Genomic DNA, 19,401 nt, shown 5'->3' with positions numbered 1-19,401 from the left:
TTGATATTTTAGATTTTTAGAATGAGAATCTATTTTTTCATGTTGAGCAGACTGGACCTCTCAACTTTACAATTGTGATGTAATTGACATGACGCGTCCCTGGCCTAGGGACGCAGTATCCAGCGTTGTCTCAACTTGATTACCATTGTGACGTACAGCACTGCACGATTCATGGACGCGTACAAAAACGCGTAGAAAATCTGGATGTAAGTGCTGCCTTTTATTGCCCGCTACATTCCACGATAGAGATGTGTACTCTATGATTCCCACAGATTTTCTCAACTTTCCTGAGAGGGCAATAAATTGGACCCGTGGATAAACAATTGGATTTTTATTGACAGGCAATTTGATCCTGGTCTTTGTAAGCAGGCAACAATGTGCACTAATGAATTTTTTGTGTAGCATTTATAACAAAATATGGAGCGTATTTATATAATATTGACTGGCCTTGAGGGGAACATCAAATATATTGCCAGCAAAAGAATCATATTGGCCCGAGTCTTTAGACGAGGGCAATATACCTATCCCTTCCTGATATTCAGAAAATGTAGGGCAATACGGTTTTGTAAATGACTAGCTCAGATGTCTGATACGTGCAAATTATGCAATACGAAGAAAATTATTTCTCGCATTGAGCAAGGAATCGAGGCCAAACAATAAGGCACCCAAGGCCATGGCCTGGTGGCTTTGGATAAGACTTGAGTTTCTACAAAGAGAAGCCTTGGATAAATATGACCTGGGTTTCTACAAGAGTACATTCTTGCGACATCACATTCACTATTGAATTCACAATGTTTGTTTAAGGGCCTGTTAAAGGAGAATGGTATACCAATTACTGATGTGGCCACCCTAATAAAGAAGAAATATAAAAATGAATGAATGAATGAACAAATGAATAAATAAAAAACTTCTTTTTTTTATTCAGGTGTATTCAAGGTCATTTGAAGGTGAACCTTGCGGATGGTGGAGAGCCAAAATACAAATGGTGAAAGGGGAGGTAAGAAAGATATATAGTTACTTTCATATATCATGGCATATTTCTTCTTAGGAGTTTCTGCATTTTATTCATAAGTAAGTAATAAATTAGCATCTTCATATGGAAAGATATACATGAAAATGAATATCTTTTAAATGTGACAATCAAAAAGATAAATAATACAAAGACTGATGCTTGTTGGATTATTTTTCTATTTATTCAAATCAATTTTTTGTTGGGGTGGACTTGTCCTTTAAGGATTTTAATAACACATTGTAATTGTAATCTACATTTTCATGCAGCAATATTGTCCATTTTAATACACATGTTTTGAAATTTGTAGGAGAAATGAAGCACATGCAATAATTAAATTTTTATTTTGTTTCCTCTTGCAGTTCTTTGTCATAGAATATACAGGCTATGACGCCACGTACAATGAAATAGTACAAGGTGATAGGCTGAGGCGGATAAATCCAAAGTGAGTTTCACAGTGATGTTTTGGGGAATTTCAAGTATGGTGCTAGAAATCTGATGTTGGTATTAGGGAATGTTCGCAATTGCTACGCAGACGCTTCGTATAACACTAAAAATGCATGTCAAGTTACTATGGAGAGCTGAGAAGGTTCTGTTGATAGCTGGTGGATCGGGACAGCAGATCATCCAAAGATTTGGAGCAGACGGAAAAGTTGGAAATATGTCGTTTATCCAGAGTCCAGGAAGACACTACTATTTTGATTCACCGATTTTCGACAAAGGGTGTTATGTCAATAATAAAAATAATAATGATAATAATAGCCGTATATTTACCTAGGTTAGCCACTTCAGTTCCAAAAACTATTCTCCCAGGGGGCCCTGCTATTATTACCCCGGCTTTAGCTCGGCTGCCTAGGCGCTCAAGCATTCAAGGAATTATCCTGCTGGGTACCCATTCCCCTCACCTAGGTCGAGTGCAGCACAGTGTGGATAAATTTCTTGCTGAAGGAAAACACGCCATGACTAGGATTTAAACCCACGACCATCTGTTTGAAAGGCAAGAGTCAGAACCACTAGACCACAACACACCCACTTTGTAGGGCTTTTGACAAAAGATTTTCTGCATTATAAAAAGTGCCTGCGAAGTAAGTAAAAACTCCCTACTTTGGCATCACGGGCCACGACACCATGCTTGAAATGTTTTTTTAGTTGGCATAATCATCAATTAAGTAAAGAACAAAATCAAGCAATAGGAGCATGATGACCCACTGGATTAGTCTCCAGACTCTGAAACAGAGAATCCTGGGGTGGTATTCTGGAACACTGTCATAACTTTTGTCATAAATTTTGTCATATCTCTCCGAGATGTGACATCGCTATGATTGTCACAAATCCGTATTCTGAACATTGTCTTTTCCCTGTCATATCTCTCAAAGTTCCCGCCCATCTTTTCGGAAGCAATCCAATCAAAACCATCGTTAATTCCCAGTGGGGGCCCTTCTAGCCAATAGGAAGGCCCCGTTACAGGTAGGGCGTATCCCCACTGCAGTTGCTGGCATCGCGCAACTACGCGAATATTGATGCGCTTAATTACAAAGAGAGACAGGGAGCTGTGAAGGATGTTAGAGGAGAAGTAGAAAAAGAAGGAAAAACAGAGAAAAAGAGGAGGAATTGATATGTAGGGCCTAACTAATTGTAGCATGAAAAAATAATTTTGAAAATTGTCATGGATGATGAGTGACATTACTACCACAATCTAATCTAAATAATATCATTATATGCTTGACATTCAGTCGGCAGGGTATCGGAATATTTGGTACTAAAATATATGACAAAATTTATGACTGCTACCCCTGTCATAACTTTTGTCATATCTTTTGCTTGAATTAAAGGATTATGCGCATTGAATGCCGCGTAATTTTGGTGCGCGTTAAAGAGAAGAGACGAAATTTATGACAATTTTTGTGACAAAAGTTATGACATCCACCAGAATACCGATTTTGTCATATCTCTGAGATAAGATAAAATACAGAGATAAGACAATGTTCAGAATACCGCCCCAGGGTTCAAATCTCAGCCATGGCTTAATTTCCTTCAGCAAGACATGGTTCTACATTGTGTAGCACTCAACCCAGGTGAGGTAAATGTGTACCTGGCCGAAATCGATTCCTTGGAATGCTTGTGCTCTGTAAAGACCACCTGGCCAAACTCATGTTAATAATCAGGCCTGGTGATAATATCCAAGTCCTTTGGAAATGCATGGAGACCATACATACATGTTATAATGTGATATGCACTTTACAAGAAATGTTTATTATTATACCAGTAATAATTATTGAGCATATGAAATAGGATAAGGACAGTCACATGGATGCCGGGAAAGGAAACAGTTTAACAAAATAACTATACCCTGACTGTCTTCCTTTTCAATCCACATGATAATATGTAAAAATTCGCCTTTTTAAAATTCCTTTTTCATTATTAATTTATCAGTGCCATCTTATACCATCTTTTGGAGTCAACACAAAACTGATACGATTTATAACCCTGTGGATCCAGCACACAACATAAAATAATAATTTTGACATTTTAACATAGCATTTTAACTTTGTTCTCTCTTTTCTGTGTATTTTAGTGGGTGTTTGAGCAAAGAAAGTATTCATAGAGCAGTTGTCAATGTACCAACGGAACTCAGGCAATTGTAAGTAATGATTTCCTATAAGGTTTTTTTTATGATCATGAGATTTATATATCATACATTTCCATCTTGATTACAAGTCGATGGATGTCCATTGCACTTCAAATTGAATAAAAGTGTTTATTATTACCGCATGAGCTCCATGAGAGAAAATGTTTATGAATCTGAGAATGAAGTTAAATGTTAGACCAACAGAGCTGCCAAGTAGTATGGATTTTCCGTATTTAGTACTGAAAAATGAGAAGAATACTGACGGTTTCATGCAAAATACTGATTTCTCAAGTTTCAGTTTTATGTGTTGTCCTATGGTATTTCTTTGAAAATACTGATTTCCTCGCCAATATACTGATTTTCAGCTTTCAAAATACTGAAATGTTCTTGTTCATGTTGGCAGCTCTGGACCAAGTCAATATTAGAAAAAAAATGGGTATATATTAGCTGGAAAGTAGAAACATTGTAAATAAATGGGATAAATAGCATTTGGACTGAATTATTAGTAGACAAAGGAGACCAAACTGAATGAAGAAAAATTGTTTGGAGTACAAGTGGCAATGTACCCTTTGATCATCATCCCTCTATACTCTAATACTTATTTCACTTTTTTGTTGTTTGTAGTTGTAAAGATGCGTCAAATCACAGGGATTACGTGAAAGCCACCGGAGCTCTCCTGGTTACGTATAGCGAGACCGATAACGCATTGGTTGTCTTTGTAAGTATCCATTTATCCTCATCAATCCGAAGTATTAAATATAGTTTTGTCCCTGTGCACAAGGGTGGCCTGACTCACCTCACACTCACAGCAGACCTGCCAACCAGTACGTTTTTGGCGTATTTAGTACGATTTGCAACCCAAATACGGCAGTACGGTTTTTTCTTTTTTGGAAAGTGTAATTTATTGAGAAAAATCATCTCTATATGTCTCTATTTCTTAAAACTTACACAAGATATGGTTATTAGGTCAATGTAATATCAGGAAACTTTTTTTTTTTTTTTCAATCATTTTGTTAAAACCAGGGTGAGATATACACATGATTAATTTTTTTTTTTAATCTGCAAGAGCAGTGGGCACTTTAGCTTGCATGCTGCTTGAGCTCCGCGATGAGCGAATGCGCCACACATTTTTGGGGGGAAAATGCACTTTTTTTATCACGGAATACACTTGTTCATTCCCAGAGGTTGGCAGGTCTGTGACAGCAATGGCCCTTACCCCCTCCCTCCAACTTGCCAAATTCAATGCATCCTCCATCCTAAACCCAACCCTCATACTTCTCCCCCTCCACTTGCCTCTTCCATGTCTTCTTTGGCTGTCCCTTCCTCCTTGAACCACCCACCTCGAATTCAAAGGCTGTTCTTTACACATGCTCCTCATCCCTTCTCATTATTGGAAAGCACCAATTATCAAAACTAAAACTGATATTGATAGTTTTCACATTGAAAGTATAAGCCAATTGGTACTCCAAAAAGTCCATCATACCATATGATTTGTATTGTTCGAAGTTTATGTCTGCTCCATTTCATATACTTGGGGCAGAATTTTAATTCATTAAAGGATTATAAGTTATGAAGGACCTGTGTGTTCTAGCTTGAGATTTCTTAGTGGTACTCGTAATTTAGCAACGATACAAAGGTGAGTGAACATCGTGAAATGACTATCTGACATTGGCAAATATTTGAAAATAAACGAATATTTATCAAAGATGAGAAGTCTATTGTTAATTATGCAGATAAAACAAAATTAAAGACTGATATCAACACAAGTACAGTTTTTCTTTCCCAGGAACTGTGTTTGAAACACTTTTCATTTGAAATGCCTGCTGGTTGGAAGCAGCCCTTTTAATGAGTGTTGGTCAGAAATCTGCTGGCTGGACCCAACCGCTACTGAACAATGTATCCATTTCTAAACTTATTTTTTTTAAAGGTCAAGTCCACCTCAGAAAAATGTTGATTTGAATCAATAGAGAAAAATCAGACAAGCACAATGCTGAAAATTTCATCAAAATCGGATGTACAATAAGAAAGTTATGACATTTCAAAGTTTCGCTTATTTTTAACAAAATAGTCATATGAACGAGCCAGTTACATCCAAATGAGAGAGTTGATGATGTCACTCACTATTTCTTTTGTTTTTTATTGTTTGAATTATACAATATTTCAATTTTTACGAATTTGATGATTAGGACCTCCTTGCCTGAAGCACAAAATGTTAAAATATTGGAATTCCACGTGTTCAGGGAGGAATGAAACTTCATTTCACATGACAATGACGAGAAAATAAAAATATTTCATATAATAAAATACAAAAGAAATAGTGAGTGAGTGATGTCATCAGTTCCCTCATTTGCATACCGACCGAGATGTGCATATAAATGTTTTGTGAAATGAAGCGAAACTTTAAAATGTCATAACTTTCTTATTTTACATCCGATTTTGATGACATTTTCAGTGTTATGCTTGTTGGATTTTTCTCTTTTTATTCAAATCAAGTTTTTGTCGGAGTGGACTTGTCTTTTAAACAAAACCAGAGTTTATCTAAAAGCGCCACCTCGACCAGTGCTATTCATCTCTGATGTATTTTGATTATGTTACTTCCCTCATTTTACCAGGCTACGTCGGCACAGGGTTTGAAGAAGGCACAGATGCTGAGTGACATGCACATACGGAACCTTCGAGAGAAGATTCTGATGTTGTCAAGGGCGGAAGAAGCAGCACAGCAACTGGAGGTATGGGGTGTTTCATGAAAGTTGTCAGCACTGACTGACATTGTCAGTGCCGGCAATGTCAGTGAAATCCTTGGTTTTGATTGGCTGAGAGACACTGGCCTCTGACTGTTACTATCATAATGGTGCTGTAACTGTCGGAGAATGTAAATTTGTCAATGCTGACACCTTTCATGAAATGGTCCCTAGTTCTTCCAAGATAATGTAAGAGGCTTTTGCATGGTTGTGTGTTCCACAAAATTGATTAGGTCTATGAAAGGTTCTCATTTAATTTCTTCAGTGGAGGCAAATAATTTATTTTATTAATGTAAAGTTAGGTTTTTATTGTTTATTTTATGCCCTATAAGAAGCAAGGATTATGCATCGATGAGCTCATACATGTGTATGAACATCAATGTCGAAATCGAGTTGTGCTGACTATATGTCAATATTTATTTTTTATACTTATGTATAGTACAGAGTCTATTGGAATTAGATATTCATCCGTCAACCGATTGAGCATCATGGAGGATATTATCAGTTGTATTTCTTGGTCTCGTTTATAGGTGTCCAAGCATCAAACGGATGGGCACATGGAAGAGTTCTCGGTGAAAGAAGAACTGATGGGTCTGGCTATTGGTAGCCACGGTGCTAACATCATGAATGCCAGGAAGATCGAAGGCATCAAGAGGGTCGATCTGGAAGAGAACACATGCACGTTTAGAGTGTATGGAGAAGTAAGTGATGAAGGTTATGCTGCTGATGGTGATGGTGATGATAGGGGTGGTGATGATCATGATGGTGGTGATGGTGATGAAGATGGTGGTGGTGATGATGATGAAGATGGTGGTGATTATGATGGTGATGAAGATGGTGGTGATGATGATGATGATGGTGGCAATGATGATGATGATGAAGAAGATGAAGAAGATGGTGGTGGTGATGATGATGATGATGATGAAGATGGTGGTGATGATGATGATGATGAAGATGGTGGTGGTGGTGGTGGTGGTGATGATGATGATGATGATGATGATGATGAAGATGGTGATGATGATGGTGGTGATAATGATGAAAATGGCTGTGATGATGAGGATGTTGGTTGTGATGATGGTGGTGATGATTGCGATGACAGAGACATAAAAGGACGAGGAGAAAGAGGTTTTCATATTCAACCATTTCTTATTCTCTATCACAGACCCATGAAGCAGTAATAAAAGCAAGAAGTATGTTAGAATTCTCTGATGATTATGTCACCGTACCAAGGCAATTAATAGGTAAGAAATGAGTAACCATTTTTTTTTAGAACTTCTATTTGGAAGTAGTTTCTACCATTACTGTCAACGCACTTATAAACATGCTTTCTTGCAAAGCTTATAAACATCTCTTCTCTTCTGGCAAGCACTCAAGTATACATTTGAATTATGATGTGACCTTTGGAAGTCCTGGCTACACAATAACATTTTACCAGAGGGTCAATGGTCCAATTAACGGCCATAGCATTAATTTTTATTGAGCAAGAAAATAATCTACAACATTGGTTACCAAGCAGGAATATTACTTGAAGAGCCTATGTGTCTCGTTAGCTGTCTGGCAAAAGCCAGGGAAAATTTGCACCTGGAGCACTATACAAAGTAGACATGAGCGTTTGCAAATATATAGGCATTACATTTTATTGTGGTTATGTGCTTCCTTTAAATTCACAAATTGTGCTTTAATGGAAAATCGGCCACTTCTACATTATGCCCTACATTTCACATCATAGAAAATCCAAAATTACATTGTATGGTATAGTTTCTATATTGTGACATTTCATACAATATGCTGAAGAAGTTCAAATTATCAAAACATCTGTGGAAGGGATCATAAAATATTAATTCTAAGGATAGTTCAGAAAAAGCTGTATCCTAGAGTTATGACAAAGAGGGCTATTTCTCGGCAAGACAAGATTGTCACTTATGTCAACTCTGAAATAAAGCTTTCCAGAGCTGTACTCAATTCGATTAAATTTTGAAACAAGGTTTTAACAGCACACCAACAATTTGCTTGGGTGAACTTTAGGTCGTGACTTTAACTTGTATTGTTTCTATGCTTAAACTTGTATTGTGATTCTTGACATCTTCTACAAAGGTAAAGTAATAGGTAAGAACGGACGTGTCATCCAGGAGATTGTGGACAAGTCGGGGGTCGTTAGGGTAAAGGTCAAAGGTGACAACGAGAGAGGTCAGATGGAGGACGATGGGGTTGTTCCATTTCTCTTCGTTGGGACCAAAGACTCAATTGAGAATGCCAAGATTCTTCTTGAATACCATCTAGCACATCTCAAGGTGGGTTGGTAGATTTTCATGAAAAATGAGGTCAATTACTTTTATATATTTCCTTTGTATTTTTTAAATTGTTGTCTCGAGGAAAGTACATTCTTATTAGTTTGAGTTCAATTCTTATATGTCAGCTTACTTTCAATATGAAGAAAAATCTTTCTGTGTATAAAATGCCATTTTTATACTATGCTCCATTGAACCTGTAGTGTTTAGCCTGGAGAAAGTGAGTTCAAAGTTATCGTTAATGAGTCAATCTAAACTCTCACTTCTATCCAGTTACAAATTATAAGCATTAATGTTTTGAGAATTGATATTCATCTTCAAATTGATCTCATCTCATTAGTGATTAATGGTACATTAATTATTATCAAAATCATTTTTGCTTTAAAGAAGAAATTAAAAATATTAGAATTTCATGATACGTGAGCGCAAGTTGAGCCCTTCTTGTGACATCATTGCTTTGTGTTACATGTAATTCTTAGATATTGATTGACAATTGTGAACTCAACATCATGAATGTTTCTCTTTCAAAGGAATTGTAAACCTCTTTTAAACAATACACGTTTCATGATATCGTATTTCTAATGATTAATCGTTATTGTTCACTGCTCTTCGGGGCTCATCGTTCAATTGAATATTTCTTCCATTTTAAAATTTTCACTTGCAGTGCATGATGTCCTGCAGCCACGATTGATTGCATTGCACTACATACAAATGTGCAATCAACCGTAAAAATCAAGTGTATAATTAATCGCTAAACTGTTTTACGGGACCCAGGAAAAGGTTCTAGACCAATGTGGTCCTCATTGTAATGAACTGTTTTGGCAAATGAATTATGTAGCATACAAATTGATTGAATCGTTTCTCTCTGTAGGACATGGAAGACCTTCGAATCCAAAGGCTACAGATTGATGAGCAGCTACGGTCTATGGGCCACCCTTCCGGCGCCTACCCGCCCATGGGCAGAGAGAGGAGAGGAGACAGGGGCTATGGGTCAGACCAGTCGTTGGAGGATTACGGGGGCTACAGAGGCAGAGGAAGGGGCATGTCCGGTGGTAGAGGGATGCCTGGAAGGGGGCGTGGAGGAAGGGGGAGCGGCGGAAGAGGGAGGTCATTTACAGGTAAGAACAGATGTCTTATTTGAGAAGTATGCAAATCTTATAAGCAGAGGAAGGGGCGTTTCTGATTGGAGAAGGGTGCCTGGAAGGGGGGGGGGTGTCTACAGGTAAGAAAGTTTGTACCATTTGAGGATTATGGGGGGTCTTTTAAGCAGAGGAAGGGGCATGTCTGGAAGGGGGTGCGGCGGAAAGAGAAAAGGGAGCGGGTGGCAGATGGCAGAAGGGGGTATCATTTTCAGGTAACAAAGTCGACTGTATTTGAGGAGAAATAGACAATATGGCCTTGGAAAAATGATGTCTGGTTGTTGGAGAGGGGCTCCTGGACGGGAGGGAGCACAGCAGAAGGAGGAGATATTTTACAGGTAATGGCTCCAGTCACTCCTAAACCTAACCCTTAACCCCATCTTAATCCCCAGAATTGAACTAAATGCCCTATCGCAGCCCTAATCCTGTTTTCTGATAAGTTAAGACCATCTGTGAAATTGTTGCAGGAAGGAATGTTGTGACCTCTCTAAATGTGTCTATAGATGTCAACTGAATGCGCCACATTTCGAAGAAGTAAATTTGGGTACGCATTCTAGTGAATTAGAAATGCCCTGGTGAAAAAAAATTCTGCATCTTTTTTTTTTTTCTCAGATACAAGTCGTAGCGGATCGGAGAGGGAAGAGCCAAGATCAAATTCCTGGGCTGATAGAGCGGCGGTGTCGGACGATCAGGGTTACAGACGTCATGATGATGGGCCTCGCTACAGGAGGGGCACCGGTGGCAGAGGATCATTCAGGGGGCGGGGGAGAGCACCCTATCGTGGGCGTGGTGGTGGGGGAAGACCTCCTGTTATGAGAGGTAAAGCTCTCTCTTATTTTCTGCTTTTCTCTTATCTAACTTTTACCCAAGACATGTCTTTATATCTTTCAATCTGAGCTTCTATTTTTTTCTCTCTTCACTGTGCATTTCTGTCTTGTTTGATTTTTTTCTCTGATTTCCAATCATTGTGTCTAAACTCTCTATCATTCTGTCTATATGCCTGACTTTCTATAATAATGATAATAGGCATTTATATAGTGCCATCTATCTAGAAATATTCTATTCCGAGGCGCGTTGTCATTATTATTACCCCGGCTTTAGCTCGAGCTGCCTTTCAGCGCTCATGCATTCAAGGAATTAATCCTGCCGGGTACCCATTCACCTCACCTGGGTTGAGTGCAGCACAATGTGGATTAAATTTCTATGTATTTATCTTGTTATTTCTTGTTTTATATAAACGTAAATAAGGAAGACTATATGGGCAAAAACTAAACATGGAGATTAATAGATTTCAGTCAAGTCAGATCATGATCCACAGGTAGCCTGGAGATCGTGCAAGCCCTCTGCAGCAAAAAAGTGTGCATAAAATGGGAAAATCTGTTAGGTGAAACAATCCTACTTCCATAATATATTATATTGAATGAGGTTCAGAACTCAATGTTTGGTATCAATAAAGCATTTCAGTTCCTGGCAATGTAAAAATTCATTAACCCGTATATAGCCCGGGCTATTTTGAAATTGCATTGGTGAGTAGCCACTTCTGAGAAAAGGAATTGCCGACGTGACTCTGCCCTAATTTCTCTACCTGCACCAAACATATAATAGACTTGAGCAGACTTTTCATAGGAAGCGTTTAATTACAGTGGACTCTTCATGAGTCAACTTTCTGTAAGTCGAGTAATCGCCCAAGTCAAAGGACTTTTTCAGACCATGGGGGTGTTTCACAAAGATTTGAGTGTGACTTAGATTTGCAATTAAATTCCCAGTTTCGTGTGGTACGAGAGACATCAGCCATTGGTCAAATCATGCTAAGATAATGCATGCTACTGTATATTAATCATAAGATTGCGCATTACATAATCATGTGCACGCCAGTATTTTAAGCATAACTCTATGTGAAACGCCACCAGATTATGCGAAACATGTAGGCTTGAATTCACATAGGTGTTTTTTAAAACCATCGGTTGAACCCATGGTTTATGCAGATTTCCTGTATAAATAATGCTTATTTGCCGCATGTATTTAAAAATTCCAATGCTGATGCGCGCTTTTGTCACAGTGCGCCAAATTGACGCCTGTTGCCATGGTTAAATACGCTATTTTATTACTGCGTCCACTGTTGGGAGAGTGGACTCATCAATTCAAAGCAGTAGACTCATGAATAAAATAGCGTGGATAACCAAGGCAACAGGCATCAATTTGGCGCACTGTGACAAAAGCGCGCATCAGCACTGGAATTTTTTAATGTACATGATAAATATGCATAATTTATACAGGAAATCTGCATAAACCATGGGTTCAACCGATTGATTTAAGAACCATGAATTTGTGCCGTATTGTTGAAATCATCTTGATTTCGTCCAAGTCAAAGAGATTACTGTGGTCCCTAGAGATTCACCTGCAATTTGACATTTCTCGTCCCCAGATTCCCAAAGACCGTCATCACCGCTCTCGGAAACGGACGATGATTTCAGACGCGACCCTCGGAGGCGGCAGGACGATGAAGACGATACTGTGTTGGAAGACACGACAACCGTCGATGAAGATGTCACTAATAATAATGGAGCTGGTATGTTTGAATATTATCATCATCATTATCATCATTCATCCATCATCATCATCATTATCGTTCATCCATCATCAAATACTGCGAAGCTTGGATATTTTTTATACAAACAGGGGCTCGTCTTACAAAGAGTTGCGATTGACCTGATCAATCGCAACTGTGGAAAGCCAGCTAAGTCAACATGTAAAATGCATGTTTGTTCAAAGGACATTTGTTTGTTTACAAAGGACATTTTGCAAATTTTATGTAGAAACAATTATGACATCGATGGATTTCCTTTGAGATACGATTGATTGGATCATTCATAACTCTTTGTAAGACAGGAACCAGGATTCTCTGCTCCAAAGGAAGCCAGATTAGTGAGTCCAATGGCCTGTGACACAAAGCCTTGTAATAGTCATCCTAGAATATTTTTACGATTGATTGCATTGGCTATGATGTACATTGTATACATGTATTCAATCATGAAAGTCAAGCTTTTGATGAATTGCTTACCTTTATGACATCGATGGATTACCTTTGAGATACGATTGATTGGATCATTCATAACTCTTTGTAAGACAGGAACCAGGATTCTCTGCTCCAAAGGAAACCAGATTAGTGAGTCCAATGGCCTGTGACACAAAGCCTTGTAATAGTCATCCTAGAATATTTTTACGATTGATTGCATTGGCTATGATGTACATTGTATACATGTAATCAATCATGAAAGTCAAGCTTTTGATGAATTGCTTACCTTTGTGTTACGGAATTCAAGAATGGTTCGATAGGATGCTCTTGAGAAACCTTTCACAAAGCAGACTTGTATTTTTTTTCGGGGGGGGATAGTAGAAGTGGTCTAGATGAGAGAAATGATGATTTAGTAGTATTGTACAAATACAACACATCAGTAAGGGCATGAATATGAAATACATGCATAAGGTATATTTGGAACAGTTCTATCAGTAAATTGCCAGTTTGTCCACTGCCAACTCATCCACTCACCACATGGTCTACCTCCATTAAGTCTAATGCCTTTCCGTCCATCAACATTTCGTCTAACAACCATTTGGTCCTCTAACCATTTGGTCCAATCATCACTTCGTTTAATCACCATTTCGTCCATTACCATTTTGTCTAATAACCAGTTGGGCTAATACCCATTATCTTTTCATTCATTTTGCACATTTAACACCTAAGTTTAATTAGACCAAATGGTGTATGGACTAAATGGCTATAGGACCAACTGGTTATTAGATGGAACGGCATTAGACTAAATGAAAGTAGAATCTTTGGTGAGTAGACAAACTGATAGTAGACTAAATGGTAGTAGACGAGTGGGCAATTGGACGAATTGGAAATTAACCGTTCTATCATGACTGGAGCATCGCCAAGTGTAGAATAAACCCTGTGTTGACCTTTGACCCTTGTAGATGACCAGCAGAGTAAGAGGAGGCCTAAGAAGCCTAGGAAGAGGAAACCAAGGGGTGTTAGACCGGGCGGTGACAATCAGGAAGACACCGACACCAGTAAGACAGGATCGCCTCAGTTCAATAGAAGACCATCAGGTATGGCTAGCCTCCTCTTCATCTGGAGACAAAGGCCTTATTTTTTTAAAAATCCCAGATTAATTAACTTTTGAATGAAATGGCCTATCAAGATCATCGTTGCGTGCGCATTTGCTCAGTAGACTGACTAGGAACCAATCAGAATTGTCCTTTCAAATCAACGATTAATCGCTAACCTTTGTATTAAAGGGCCGTGGTACGTGTTGTATTTATTGTTATTAATATGTATTCAAAAAGACAACCAGCAAGAAGAAGAAAAAAAGCAATTGTAAGGACACTTCCAAGATATCTGTGACAGAAAAATTGTAATTTGATTGATTTCTTTGGAAGTCAAGTTGTAATATATGTAGTTTATGGAATGAAAATAGGGTAGTGACAAAGTAGTTAATGATGATTTGGGGGTCCGATTTTTTTTTTCCGGGCTCCATTTTCAAAACATATCACAGACACAGGTGACAAGTGGGATTTTGCATCTGATATTTTCTTGAAGTCCAATAGCATATGTCTTTGATAAATAAGTGATCTGTCTGTTCAGGTATTTGGTTAAGCAGGTTGGACTATTTTTCTCATTGATACTCTTGATTAGGTCCAAGAAATCGACCCAACGGACATCCTGGTAACAGTGGGCGGGACGACAACTCTGCAGGGGAGCAACGAAGGTCCGCATCCCCGCGCCCCGACACGAACATGCCCAACGGTCGCGCGTCAGGAAATGGCAAACCGCCCCCACAAGAGCAAAGAGGGGGAGGCAGAGGACGATCCAATCGCAGACAGAAGGGCGGGCCCACGACGAACGGGAACGTGACGGGCAGCGACACAGAGCGCGTTCCCGCTAAGGGCAAGCAAGGGAATGGAGCCCGCAACTCCTCTCCGCAAGAACGCAAAGAAGGCCTGACCAATGGTACTATCTGAAGTTCGTAATCGAAGCGAGTTCGAGAGTGAGTGAAGGAAGTGCGTTTACCGCCAGTTTCAAAATTATGCAAATATTTGAGGATTATGACAAATCTGTTTCTACTGAATTTTACTACTTACAGTGACTATGATGAAGATTTTGACTGATGTTTTTTTTTTCTCTGCTTTGACTTTAAACTGAAGATTGACCTTTGTAATGTGATGTATTTTGTATTCATGATAGATATGTTTTCATGTAGTCCCAAAGGTTGAATTTTGTGCTGCCTCTGCCTACCGTTCTGGTCACGTAACACCACTGCATGGTGAGAAGCAAAAATGCAAGGAAGGATTGAAATTCAGGTATTGAAGATCCAGGCGATGGGAGAGCCATTAGATGCCGCTGAGTTACTTACATGATGCTTTAAAAAAGCTGATAATAAAGCAAGACATCAAATTATAGATACAAAATAGCGTGAAAGAAATTTCTGACAAAGCTTTTTTTCAAAGCAATGTGTTCCTGACAAGGATTGAACTGCCCTACACTTTGCATAGGCATTGCCAAGATCTAGTAACATCACAATCACTGTGATACTTCTTGAATGCACAATGATGAAAGGGAGCGAGGATATGCTCTACTCAACATTGCTATTTCAAAGTAACCTCTGTGTGAAGAGGCCTTCTGCACATCAAATCCACTCACGTGATGGCATGGTTGTAAGCTCCATAGAAAACCGTCCTGTACATGAAATGGTCTATCCTGTTCGAAGGAAATGGTTCAAACCAATCATTAACTATGTCTTGTAAGCAAATCAATATGCAGCATACTACAACGCTTATAAAGCGCTGTGTGTTGTTAGTTACCCTGGCTTTACCAGGACTACCCTGATCGCCTGAACAGTTAGACCCCGTTCTCATTACACTTAGTTTACTGGAAACCAGTTTGGACGATCGCTTTGCTAGCGTTCCCATTTGATCACCCGAAAATGGTTTTCAAAATCACTTAACGTAAAGCGGTCTTGTTGCCATGGGAACGCTCTCAGTGGGGTGACATGTTTCGCGGAAAATTTGAAACCACAGCGTAGACGTGCTACACACAGTGTGTGGAATAGCGCGCTCTAAATGTGCTAAATGTGCAAAGATTGCTTCCCACGAACAGTTGTGTCCTCGTGCTATAACCAGTCTAACGAAGCAAAGCGATCTTGAAAACTATGTCAGGAGGTGGTTTTATGAACCGGTTTGGAAGATCACTTCCAAGATTGCTTCGACCATTCTCACTACACGTTAAACTAGTTTCCTCTAAACTAGTTTTAGGAAGGGTGTCTTATTCTGCACTCGTTATGCAAGTGATTTCATATGGTTCTGGTCATAGTTTGCTGGAGTGTATACATTGTGCATGCGCATTAGTTTAATGGAGTATACCAAAGATATACTGAACTCGCTCCCACTACCGGTAAAGAGCCTGTCACAAACAAGGAAGAATGCAAAACAAGCAATGGAGAAATCCGCTTCTATACACCCCAGTCGCACCTACGAAACCGATCCCAAACCAACTGATGCTATGCCATTGGAAATAACATGATGTATTTGGTCGGTCTGGAGTCGGTTTCATTGGAGTGACTTGAGCATTAGGAAAGGGTCATGAAATGTATCAACGATTTGCAAGTGATAAATTAGTCATATCCAAGAGCGCTCCAGACCTGCCAACTTTCCTGATTTTAACTTTCAAAATGACAATAAATCGGGACGTGTTGATTTCTGAAATTTCATGTGAGAGAAAATACATTTTAGGGAAAGTCGCTATAGACCCTTCATGCCTCTTAGTCCTCAATATATCTGAAGTAGCCTGGGGACTGTTTCATGAAAGTTGTCAGCACTGAAAAGTTGTCTTCCTCTGACAGTTTCCATAGTAACAGTCAGAGGCCAGTGCTTCTTAGCCAATCAAAACCAAGGATTTTACTGAAATTGTCAGCACTGACAATTATGTCTGGGCTTACCACTTTCATGAAACACCCCCTGGTCCTTGCAGGGCTAAAGGTGCCAAAATACAGGACTTGCAGGGGGACCGCCTTCTTGACAACAGGCTTAGCTCCAGGTGACCTCCTGGGGTTAAGTCGGCGTCTTTGAACCCTGGCCAGTGGTTGTCTGTTTCTAAATGTTAGCAGGTATGACAATGTTCTCTACACCCTTTAGTCAATGATGATTTCTGTCATTATTTCAGTACCTAAGAATATATCTTTCATTCTCTTTGCTCTTGTGAATCGAGGTTGACGATCTCAGTAACTGAGGTCAGATGATGAATACTGCTTCCTGTTTGAAGTTCCTTGCAGGTTTGGGGACGTCTCTCTATTCTTCCCAACCGTTTTTCCCCGCTGAATAATGCCAAATGTTTGAGGACATCAACTATCCTGATTCTTGCTCTCAATCTTGTTCACCCAGCCATCATTTCCAGGATTAAGTTTATAGGTGATGCGCACAAGTTCAATTTGATCCTGTTCATTTTGTCCTCTGCCGTCTCCTGAGCTCGAGTATCAATACAATGCATTTATGCACAAAGAGAAATGTGTAGCGTGCAATTCATTGGGATTTTATGTCATTTCTTGTTAAAAGAAATTGTCTCTTTCTTTTTACACATGTGGTGGATAAAGGTGAGAGTACACTTTTCAATACTTTTGTATTTATATATATTAAATCAGTGCAGTTTACAATCTCCAAAAAATCACTTTTGTAATCATTGGCACCGTAACCAAAGCACATCATGAACGATCGTTTGTCAGTATTGTTTTTGTATATGAGAAATGATTTTAATTATGATTGCGTTCTGTATTGTCTACATGATGATGATGATTATTCAAAATTCTGCATTTCTAAGATGATTGTTAGATTTATGCACGTCATTATTGAAATTGACTTTGGCTTGATGTTGGGGTTTGCATACTTTCTGCATTGTTTTTTTATAGATGTGATTAAATGCTTTAGACAGCCAGCAGTGATTCTCTTTTGTACTGGATCACGAGAAGTAGTCTTTCATTTTGTTTTCAGTCTACATGTTCTTAGTATCTTGGTAATCTTGTTTTATTATCAGGAAACAGACAAACAGAGGTTGGAGTCGGCATAGAAATCCGAGAAATTAGATTTTTGATCTCTTGTAAACTCCACATAGACCTGTTTATTAACGAGAGATGATTATTGTTTAAGACTTGAATTATCGATGAATGATTATTATTAGTTTCGCATGCATGCAGTCTTCCTTTTAGTGTAGGATTTTTTACAGGTATAATTTTGGAATGTATTCAGTTTTATTCAGTTATTTATATAATTTTTATTACTATTAGTTGTTGTTGTAGTATTCTTTGATATGACAATCTTCAATTACATGAAAATGCTTTGCAGTTATAGGCACTTCTCGGTTATTTCACCACAGAAATGATGTAGCAAGCGGGAACATTTGTTATATCAAGGGTAACAAAACAAAAAAAATCAGCAGTACAAGTGTTTCTGATTTTTATTACAGGCTGATTGGGGGTCAAAAATTTGTGAAATAAATGTCAAATAGACTTTCTATTGTGCTACATATTGACAGTACAGTCGACAAAGTAGCCTGTAATTTAATACCAATTTTTCATATCAATCGTGCAACGGATGTACATGTATATTACAATATAGCATGTGTGTGTTTCACCTAAGCTTACACAACAGTACTTATCATGCATGATTTCATGTTAAAAGGATAAAAAACTTCTTGCTATGTACATCATGTACAGTTTTTTTTTCAATAATGACTCTATGTGAAAGATTGGTGTTTGTTTATTGCTGCTATTTTCGCATGACCTAGCATGAGGAAGTCTTATTCGACAAGTACTACCTTTCTGACTTAAAAAAAACTGACACATGAATAGAATGAAGGAAAGTTTATATCAACTTGCTGAAATGTAAACCAGGGGCCTGTAACACAAAGTAATGAAATCAATTGTAAAATGGCAATATAGCCATCCAAGATCATTGTTGCATGCGTATGATATTCAACTTACGAACTATTAACTTAAGCCCCTTTCACAATTGGTGTTACGACTGCTTACAACCGTTGCGATTCTGTGCAATATATATTGTGACCAAATGATCGCAAACGGTCGCACGAGCAATTGTGAAAGCCCCTTAATGCGAATGCTTTGTGTTAAAATTTGCGATTGATCGCAACTGTTTGTGTCATGAGGCCTAGAAGATTTTGATACACAAGGACATGACATCTGCTGATATCAACAAGAGGAATTTGAGAAAGGATGTGAGTTACATGTAAACAATGCCTGCATATACAAACGTACTATGAGCTTAAAATGCATGAGTTGTGATACAACATTAGTGCAGTCAGGGACTTGTCAGCTTGCATGGAGAGTGAAAGTTTACACCGGACTCTGTAAAAAAGGCACTGGCGATATCTGCAACAAAGCTACATTTACATCTTTTGAGCAAACCAAAGTAACTTTTCCCACCATTCTTGTGCTTGCCTCAAGCAAGTTCAGGGCATCGTCAGGCTTTAGGAACTGAAATGATGACTTTACAATGATGATGTGACACCTCTATCACATTGAGTGAT

At 38.6% G+C, this 19,401-nt stretch overlaps 1 protein-coding gene across 1 annotated transcript in view; it reads left to right on the top strand.

Moving 5' to 3' along the window:
* The window catches only part of LOC121429657 (fragile X mental retardation syndrome-related protein 1-like), a 38,533-nt gene extending 22,807 nt beyond the window's left edge, over nucleotides 1–15,726 (top strand). Inside the window, exons 4-16 of the mRNA XM_041626803.1 lie at nucleotides 926–997; nucleotides 1,372–1,454; nucleotides 3,585–3,650; nucleotides 4,263–4,356; nucleotides 6,251–6,367; nucleotides 6,910–7,080; nucleotides 7,542–7,620; nucleotides 8,474–8,670; nucleotides 9,539–9,785; nucleotides 10,419–10,625; nucleotides 12,232–12,375; nucleotides 13,785–13,919; nucleotides 14,506–15,726. Of these exons, the coding sequence (XP_041482737.1) occupies nucleotides 926–997; nucleotides 1,372–1,454; nucleotides 3,585–3,650; nucleotides 4,263–4,356; nucleotides 6,251–6,367; nucleotides 6,910–7,080; nucleotides 7,542–7,620; nucleotides 8,474–8,670; nucleotides 9,539–9,785; nucleotides 10,419–10,625; nucleotides 12,232–12,375; nucleotides 13,785–13,919; nucleotides 14,506–14,831 (1,938 nt within the window). The 3' untranslated portion in view covers nucleotides 14,832–15,726. The remainder of the gene's footprint in view (nucleotides 1–925; nucleotides 998–1,371; nucleotides 1,455–3,584; nucleotides 3,651–4,262; nucleotides 4,357–6,250; nucleotides 6,368–6,909; nucleotides 7,081–7,541; nucleotides 7,621–8,473; nucleotides 8,671–9,538; nucleotides 9,786–10,418; nucleotides 10,626–12,231; nucleotides 12,376–13,784; nucleotides 13,920–14,505) is intronic.
* The last annotated feature ends 3,675 nt before the right edge of the window (nucleotides 15,727–19,401 follow it).

This window comes from Lytechinus variegatus, chromosome 16 (genome assembly GCF_018143015.1).
Source record: "Lytechinus variegatus isolate NC3 chromosome 16, Lvar_3.0, whole genome shotgun sequence".
In the NCBI taxonomy this organism is placed as follows: Eukaryota; Metazoa; Echinodermata; class Echinoidea; order Temnopleuroida; family Toxopneustidae; genus Lytechinus; species Lytechinus variegatus.
The sequence above is the reverse complement of the archived record's forward strand: the minus strand, read 5'-3'. Positions and strand labels throughout refer to the sequence as shown.